The sequence below is a fragment of the Astatotilapia calliptera genome, chromosome 23 (genome assembly GCF_900246225.1).
Source record: "Astatotilapia calliptera chromosome 23, fAstCal1.2, whole genome shotgun sequence".
Lineage (NCBI taxonomy): Eukaryota > Metazoa > Chordata > Actinopteri > Cichliformes > Cichlidae > Astatotilapia > Astatotilapia calliptera.
The window spans coordinates 27246330-27255973 of NC_039323.1; the positions used below are offsets into that span (position 1 = coordinate 27246330).

The 9644-nt window shown below is 38.6% G+C and overlaps 1 protein-coding gene across 9 annotated transcripts in view; it reads left to right on the plus strand.

Annotated features, from left to right (window-relative positions):
* The window catches only part of LOC113016942 (striated muscle preferentially expressed protein kinase-like), a 59987-nt gene extending 52224 nt beyond the window's left edge, over window positions 1–7763 (plus strand). For 7 of the 9 annotated variants that reach the window (XM_026160158.1, XM_026160157.1, XM_026160159.1 and 4 more), the window contains 9 exons: window positions 5–172; window positions 2261–2383; window positions 3676–3840; window positions 4623–5328; window positions 5560–5799; window positions 6225–6448; window positions 6567–6642; window positions 6808–6957; window positions 7042–7762. In XM_026160158.1, the coding sequence (XP_026015943.1) occupies window positions 5–172; window positions 2261–2383; window positions 3676–3840; window positions 4623–5328; window positions 5560–5799; window positions 6225–6448; window positions 6567–6642; window positions 6808–6957; window positions 7042–7279 (2090 nt within the window). In that variant the 3' untranslated portion in view covers window positions 7280–7762. Of the gene's footprint in view, window positions 1–4; window positions 173–2260; window positions 2384–3675; window positions 3841–4622; window positions 5329–5559; window positions 5800–6224; window positions 6449–6566; window positions 6643–6807; window positions 6958–7041 lie in introns of all 9 variants that reach the window. The other 2 variants (XM_026160151.1, XM_026160152.1) reach the window with 1 other exon arrangement.
* The last annotated feature ends 1881 nt before the right edge of the window (window positions 7764–9644 follow it).

Genomic DNA, 9644 nt, shown 5'->3' on the forward strand with positions numbered 1-9644 from the left:
CTAGATCGGAAACCACTGGAGGTGGATGACAGAGTCAACCTAATCTCCCACCCAGATGGAAGACAGCTTGTAATGATCAGAAAGTCCACCTATAAGGACGCCGGGGTTTACGAATGTGTAGCATCCAACCCCATAGCTACTATTACTACCTCCTGTACTCTTTCCATAGCTTGTAAGTCACTTGTCTGTTCCATAACATTCCATAACTATTTACGTTTTAGTTACATTTTTGTTTTATAGAATGGAAAAAATACATATATTTCTCCACCCTCTCCTGCAATTGTTATCAGTGGGGACGTTAGCAATAAAGACTAAAAATGTTTTTTGTACCTGTCTGTTAAATATATTGATTAGAAGTTGCAGAAGTTGTAAAGGTGAACATTTTCAGATGGTAGTGTGTGGGGATCTTGTTTTTGGAGCAGTGTCTCAAGTGGTCATTTGAGGAACCGCAGTTTTCCAGTACACCATTTCCAGCCCCATACATTGCAGCAGCAACAGAACATGAACTTAGCACTCTTCACAGAGGAAGAGCTGCTCATTTTCCTGCCAGACATACAGTAATTTTCATAATGTGATGCATTTTACATTATTGAATTTTAATTGCACTGAGAATGGTATGAATAATAACACTAAAATGAACATTATTGCCAATGGATTCATTTTACAGTAGATTAACTTAATGGATTTTTGGGATTTTCTCATAATTATCACCTATTAAAAGTAAATGATACCGTATTCCCTGCAGTTTTGTACATGATGATCAAAACCAACTGGGGCAGGGCATACTCTAAACTTCAATCATGCTTTTCCACAAAGAGGCTATATTAAGAGCAGCAGTCTGCTTACAAATGCAACAGAAAAAATGAGACTTTGGGGGCTTTGGTGGAAAGTATATTTCTTAGATGTCAGGTGCAGTCAGTTGCTTTTGAATGTTTTCCTACAGATTTGGCCATGTAGTATTACTTGAGACAGCTTATCTCCCTTCCATTGTCTTGCTAGTGGGCCATCGTAAAAGGAAATGTTTTGTGAAAATAGAGCACCAAATTATCCTGTCATGTTTGGTTTCATTTCATTGCAACTCAAACATTAAATTGAATTGTTTTATATTTTCATATAAGTCAGTGATCAGATCTGTTACATAAATCTAATATAAACTAAACAACAACCGTGATGAAGATTAAACATGGCAGAGGAAATCTACAGTTTATAGAAAAAGAAAGTAACAATAATCAAACATGAAAACATTTTAGCATTGAATATCTAACACAAAAGGCAGTAAAGTGCAATGAAAAAAAACATCCACCCGTGAGCGATGATTAATAATCGAACAGCAATAACACCAAGGATTAGTACTGTTAGCACCAGGTAGCGCCTTTTACCAAGGTTTGAACACAACTGAAAGTTGCTCACATATATTTATTCAGACAAATAAGACTCACAAACTTGTAAAATCACAAACAACTAAAAGAGCCTACTCGGATCAGACCTGTGAAATCATGTGTCTTGCTTTATGGAATTAAAATGATCAGTAGTAGCTATGGTAGTTAAAAATATTTTTTCCCACATATAGCAAGTGATGATAGTCCTATAGTTTGGCCACCAAAAAGGCTTCTGTAGAGACAATGTGACATACTCCAAAATCCAAGTCCACTGGAAGTCATGCAATATGCAATATGCCTTTAGCTAAAACCATCGATTTTTCAATATCACGTTAGGATTTTAGCATTCTATGTATATTTAGCTATTAAAAGCTAATGGTAGCTATTTATTTGCAAGCTACTATAGTTAGGCAACAAAACGATAACAGTTTAGGATACTAAAATAATATATCTATAGAAATATGGTAGCTTAAAACTGATATTTGGTAAGTAAGTAAGAATATTTACTGTAAAGGCCCCAGAATATTATTCTTGCTTATGCCTCCCATGTAGTTTCAACATTGCCCACTTTGAGTGCTTGAAAGGCTCATTTCTTTAGTTAGTTCAGTTCATCTCAGTTCATTAGTCTGTTGGTGCATGCCTGCTGATATACGATTTGTAAGACTGATACCGATATTTGGTGATTTAAAAATTCAGTATATTGGTCACTATTTTTTTTTCTTCTTTTAAACACAAATAGATTTCCCTGCAATTTCTTATGTGTAGGTATTTGTGAATCCTTACTAGGATAATTGGCAGTCCTTACAGTGTATACTTACATTACTTGTTGTTTTCCTCTTTTCTTAAATTCCAACTCTTTTTTTTATCTTCATCCAATGAAGGTGTCCCCAAACGACCAGGGACCCCTGAAGTTCCTCAGACTTATAACAACACAGCCCTGGTGCTGTGGAAGCCATCTGAGACAAAATCTCCATGCAGCTACATTCTGGAAAGAAAAACCGAGGGTGAGTTTTATTCTATAAGTTTCTCTCCTTAAAAATACTTCTGATTAGAGGAGATCATTGTTCACTTTGGTTTTTTTTGTTGTTGTTTTTTAAAAACTTCCCTTTGTGTACTGTGTCATTATGGCCTTTCACATCAGGATAAAATAATTTAACTCTACGTTTTAAGTTCCTAAGAGGTAACTTTTGTAAGGTTTTTAACCCAGTGAGGAGAATTCTCCAGAGATGATAGTTTGCAAATCTACAGACACCATTTAGATGGAGAAAGTGACTCAGTCCACGAGGGAATAGTGAGTGTACCAGAGCTGCTGTCAGAATTTTTTTTCATTATGGCCAATGAATCATCATTTGGCAGATGAAGAAGGGAGTAGATTCTGAATTTTTACCTGATCATTGATCAAAAAAGAAAGCAATCTTTGGCAGGGAGAATTAATGTACGTTCTCACAAAACACTGTGCCACTACCTAATTTACATTTTAATTCAGGTCTGATTCGCCGTGCTTTTACAGAAAATGAGATGTAATGACAGATTATTTTTCAGGAGGCAAACTGCACACAGGCTTGTGTCTGTGAAGGTTCTCAGTCATCCAGGTCATCGTAGTCAAAGGAGCTTGCAAAGAAAAGCTTCTGGACTTCTTTAAGTTACTTGAAGACGTTTCACCTCTCATCCGAGAAGCTTCTAACTTAAAGAAGTCCAGACGCTTTTCTTTGCAAGCTCCTTTGACTGAACACAGGCTTCTTATTCACAAAATCAATACTTTATGTGTTAATCAATGCTGCCATCTGGTGTTATATTAATTAAACTACTTCTTTTTTCTTTGGTTGTTTTTCCGTTCAAAGAGGACAAAATAGAAAAATGTTGCATTAATGTTCAGTTCAGTTCAGTTCAGTTCATTTTTATTTCAAACATTTCAAACATGTGCCTTCACAATCATTACAAAATATCATTCCATTATTTGTTTGAAAAGGAGTAGGCTGAAGTATTTACTTATTTGTCCCTACCCCCTCAAGTTTTACCTCTCATTCATTTAATTTTTTTTTTGTCTTAAATTAAACAAACAACATATGAAACATATAAACATATGAAGTAAAACAAAACATAACATACATAAATCAAAAACAAGAAATTAGCAATGTATTCACCTTTGTTTTCTAATACTAAACCAAGCATTTTTATACCTAGAATCATTCGTACAACATGTAAAATTAAATAAATACCAATCAAAATTCAGTATTTAGTTTCATATTACCTTATAGCAACATCTTATACTCTTTATTTCCTTTCCGTCCTGCAGGTGATTCGAACTGGTTAACTGTAGCCACTGGAATTGCCGACTGCTACTACAATGTCACAGACCTGCCACCAGGTGGCACCTTCAAGTTCCGCGTGGCCTGTGTGAACAAGGCCGGACAGGGGCCGTACAGCAACTGTTGTAGGCCAGTTAGCTTGGCGCCCACAGGTATAATACTGCCTGTTAAAGAGTGAGCATACATGGACAAAAAGCTGAACAGAGCTAGAAAAACAAAACTGTTCTAAAAGCATCACACCAAAGCACAAGCTATGGATTAAATCCCATCGTGTGTCACAATATTAGCAAGCCCAAGTGAACTGCATTCCCTCCAATAGAAAGCAAAGGGAAACCCCTTCTCTTTTTAATGACCATATTAATGACCATACTTGATGTATGACTCTTTGTTAATGGGTTAATGGACTTAATTGCCACGTAGCTGTCCCTGAGTCTGTTTGTGCTGGAGGTTTCTACCTGTTAAAAGGGAGTTTTTCCTTTCCACCATCACCAAGTACTTGCTCAAAGGTAGTTGTCTGATTTTGGGGGGTCTTTTGGGGGGTCTTTATCTTGATTTTAGACCTGGTAAGTCTGTCATTAACAAGATGCTACCCTAGGATCAATATCCGATGCTTTTCAGTCCAGTCTTTTCTATAATATCTGGTTTAAAACTAAGCAAGACTTTGAGAGTCAAAATGCTAACTTGTGGTAGCTCCTTCCATTTTTTTATATACAGTCTATAACAAAATCATGAAAATCCTGCATTTTCATTAACTGGTAGTGCCACGGCATAGTATGAAAAGCATCCAGACCATGTACATTGTCTCAAACCAAACAAAAACAAATGTAAGAAAGCTACGCAACAAACAACATGTTTAAAAACTGTAGTTTGCTACAAGCAGCTAATATACTGAGTAAATAATTGATGTATTTAATCTGTCACTCTATTAACACAGTTGGAGGAGCTTCACCTACCGTTGCTGTTGTAAAGACAGCCCCAACCCCACCTACGCCTGTGATTACCTCCTCAGTGACATTCCCTTCACACAAACCAGTCCAAAATAGCGTTCCCAGATCAACGGTCTCCACCATCACCTCCACTTCCTCTACTCCAAAACATGAAGCCCTCACTGATGCATCCTATCTTCAATCTGCATCTCCATCATCTACAATTGTGGTGACTCCTATCCCTCTAACCTCCTCACCTTCCGGCCCTTCAACAAACCCTTCATTGCCATCTGCAGGTGCAACAGTGGATGGCACACAAAAAATAAGCCCCACTCTCCCTTCATCATCCACCTCCAAAGCAACCTCTCCCTTTGTCCTACCCAAACCTCAGAGTCCAGTAAATGTGGTGACTCCTATGACACAGACTGCAGCTGTATTACCCCCACCTTCTGTTGTAACCCCACCTTCGACCCCCACAAAACCAACCGTGGCCTCAGTACCCACATATGTCCCCACGATCACTGCTACTGCTCGTGTGGCCCCGACTCCGGTGTCCTTTACCCCACAAGTACTACAGACCTCCAGCTTGAGTCCCATCGGTGATGGAGCCAGTACCCCCGCCAGAGGCACCCCATCGGGACGCGCTACACCCTCTACTGCTCTACGACAGGGAGTTCCACAGAAACCGTACACTTTCCTAGATGAGAAAGCGAGGTGAGATAGATATTGTCCTTTTGGGGGAAAAAGACATGAATCTTGCAAAAAAACATCAGAGTTAGGATAACAAGAAATTCAGAAGCTGGTGAATCAAAGAGATGTTGAGACTGCTGTTAAATTTATATTTGTTTGACGTTACTCTGAAAGTTATAACTTGAGAAAAAATCTATGCACATGGTCAAGCTTTTATTTGCGTTGTGCAAAGTAATCAGGACTTATCATTGGCAGGGGTCGGTTTGGAGTCGTCCGAGAGTGCAGAGAGAATGCGACAGGTAAAATCTACATGGCAAAGATCATTCCCTACATTCAAGAGAACAAGCAGGAGATCCTGAAGGAGTATGAAATCCTGAAATCTCTTCACAATGAAAAAGTCATGGGTCTCCACGAAGCCTACATCACACCACGCTACCTGGTGCTGGTGGCAGAGTACTGCACTGGCAAAGAGCTGCTATACAGCCTTATAGACAGGTAGGATGGTGGATATGTTGACTCACACTGACACACAAACTCAGACAAACCTGCATAGCAGGAGTCTAAAAAGAAGATTCTTACTTGGAGTCATTAAGGTTGAAAAGGAGGTTGTTATTTGATTCTGCTTTAAGTTGTATTTTACACCATGGCTGTATTCGGGAGCAGCAGAGATAAGCTAGGAGTGAAGTGGGTTGCAAAGTGGCTTGAAGATATAAAATAAATATGCCCTAAATGAGATTGATTGCATAAAAGCGTATCAGCTGAGCTCTCAGGTGATGTAGGCTGGCAATGAATCAGTCTTTCATCAATCTCTCAACACTTTAAATTTAAATTAGCATTAATTTATTCAGGATATGCTGCGTGAACTCTCCCTGTCTGTGTCCTATAATCACACGTGAACCTCCTCTTTCACTGACAAAAAGGTTTCGTTACTCTGAAGACGATGTGGTGGGATACCTGGTCCAGATTGTCCAGGGGGTCGAGTACCTCCACAACCGTCGCATCCTCCATCTGGACCTCAAGCCTGACAACATCATGGTGACCAACCTCAACGCCATCAAGATTGTGGACTTTGGGAGCGCGCAGACCTTCAACCCCCTCAGCCTCAAGCAGCAGGAATCAGGACCAGGAACGCTGGAGTACATGGGTAAGGATCAAGAGATGCAGGCTCTATATGCTTAATATTTTCGATGGAAGGAATTTCTACTAAATCTGAAAATCTTCTGCTTTTCTAAATTTTCATCTTCTGATAAATGTGATCCAAGCTCCTGAGATGGTGAAAGGCGAAGTGGTTGGTCCTCCTGCAGATATTTGGACTGTTGGCATTGTCACCTACATTATGTAAGTTTTCTTTTTGCTTCGTGCCACTAATGACCTTTACCCTTAACGCCAGAGTGAATAGGATGAATTGTATTTAAATTCAGTCAAACAAATACGATGTTTTGCATATTTACATTTTGGAATAAGCAACCTGACTGTTTATTTTTTCTGTGTCTCTTCAACCAGGCTTAGTGGTCACCTCCCCTTTGAAGATAAGGACCTTCAGCATGTTGAATCCAAAATCCTGATGGCCAAGTTTGACCCAACGAAACTGTACCCAAATGTGTCTCAAAGTGCCTCTGCATTTCTCAAGAAGATGTTGAGCAGTTACCCATGGTGATTATCATTTTAAAAAAGTTGATTATAAGTTTTTTTTTTTAAACAAGAACAATATCAAATGCTACCTAATATGTTTTTTAGGGCCCGCCCGACTACAAAAGATTGCTTCACACATGCCTGGCTGCAGGACTCCTACCTGATGAAGCTCAGGAGACAGACTCTCACCTTCGCCTCCAGCCGACTTAAAGAGTTCCTGGTGGAACAACAAAGCCGTCGCACAGAGGAAGCCACCAAGCACAAAGTGCTGTTGCGGACCTACCAGAGCTCCCCTCAGTCCCCGGCATCTGGGACTTCTCCGCATGTTCCTAGCCCAAAGTGAGGTGACAGTAAAGAAGCCACACTGAAATAAAAAATCGGAGCTCGTTGCATCTTAATACGTCCTCTGTAACCGAAGCAGACAGCCTCGATTCAACAACAGCGGGATTCTTACGTTAAAGAAAATCCCAGTGAAGGAGAAGCCGACCGCTGTGATGTGAATCCACGACTTGCAAACTGCTAATTCACAAGAAGGACACAGGATTTCTTTTCTTTGATTGCACAGTTTCTCAGTCACATTGTGGTTTTCCGAAATTGCACATCAATATTCAGTTTAGCCTCGGTCTCCACTCTGCACGATCAGCCTGGAACATGTGTACCATGAATACTTTTACCTTGTTTATGCCACTAAGATTAGTAGTAGTAAACAACTCATGTGAATGTACCATGATTTAAGCTGCTATCTTATGTATTTTTTGCATTTAGCCACACATTTTAAAACCCAACCAAAAAGATGTTTTGGGTTTGGTTTTCTTTTCTTTTTTTTTTTTTTGTCATTTGGAAATTGTTTACTTTTTTCCATGTTAATTTATTTGCATGTGCGTATGTGTGAGTGTGTGCGCGCCTGTGTGAGTGTGTGCATGACCATTTTTGACTCACTTTTTTTGAAACTAGCATCATGGTGACAAAAAAAAGGAAAAAAGAAAAACTAAAAATAAGGGGTGTCTTTGTGGTTTGTGTCATACAGTAAACATGAATTGATTTTGGGTGAGTTAGGAATATCTAGTACAATTTCTTGTTCTGTGGTTAAAACTTAACTTTTAACTGTAATACAGCGATGGAAAAAGGTCCTTAATGTAGATAACATTTTATTCTGAGAAGTCACACACTGGTAAATTACTGTGGTGTCAGTATTACCCAACGGCTGATCAGGTTACCTCATTCCTAATCAGCCTGTCACCAGTGCCTAAATCAGGTTGACATCCAAAATGTTTAACTTGTATATGTGTCTCCACTGGTTTTAATCCACATTTGATCAAAGTAAATATTTGATCACAATATCTGGACTTTATAGCCAAACGCACATGCATAGAGATTCTTACATGCCGAGGTTTATACATGCATACATACACAGAGTACATGCCGTCCTTGTAATAATAGACCGTCTTGTGTATTGCTCTATCACAGTGTTCCTTTTTTGTATGAATTTGGATGGTTGAAGATTTGTAAATGTACCAATTTGCGGTGTTTATATGTGGAAAAAGTTGAAAATGTTTTTATGAGATGGTATGTAATAAACTATTGATACAATTGGGAATATTAACTTTTTTCTTGTATGTGTAGGATGCTGTTTTAGGTTCACACTTACACTTTGTTTTTGTTTGTTTTTTAAAATTTATACAGATAATGGGCATGTAAAACTATGCAAACGATTCACTTCTTGTTGATGATCCCCTGGGGAGTGCAGTTGAGCACAACAAATATGACTGAAGCCATGAGTTCAAACTTTTAAGTGTTCATTTCCTTAACTTGTTTTCCTGCAATTGAAAGAGCAATGCCAGTTTTACATGGGTGGCAAGAAACAAGGAAGTCTTAGTGGCTATTTTATTATGCCATCATTGGAAAAAAAGCCAACATATGCATTCCTAAAATTCCTAAAAAATACAATATTAGGGATATTTCACTACAAGATTAAAAATGCACAAAATATGTATTGAAATACAAACATAACACTTTAAACTAATTTAAGTTTAAAGTGTTTATGTGGGTCTTGAAATACAATGGGTTTTTGACATCCCTTGCCCAAGTATGTGTTTTAAAGGTAGAGTGTGTAAAATCTCACCACTAGATGTCAGTAGATTGCAGTTTAAGTCAACTGAATTCTGTTGTCTTTCCACTACCAATTCACATACATAATCCAAGCTGTGGTGGTCACCGTAGGACAAATGTGTTTTAGTCAGCCGAGAGAGATCAGACAACGTTAAATCCAGACGGTACCGCAGAACAGCCATGGGTGGCTGGTGTGTTTCTACTGTTTGTGTAAAAAAAATTCTGTACACACTATCTTTTAACATATTTGAATAACATCAACATTTAGTAATAAAGATAATAAAAAATATATGCCAATTAAATTTTTTTCAGTATGTTATGTTTATCTCCAAGTCACCTGAGAAACCCTAACTCAGGGGTGTCCAACAAGTTTCCTGCAGGCTTTAGATGTGTCCTTGATCCATCACAGCAGATAAATGGCTAAATTACTTCTGCAACATGCCTTGAAGTTCTCCCGAGGCCTGGTAATGAACTAATCATTTGATTCAGGTGTGTTGGCCCCAGGTGGATATCTAAAACCTGCAGGCAGTGTTGGGGAGTAACGGAATACATGTACCGCTGTTACGTATTTAAAATACAAAATATGAGTAACTGTATTC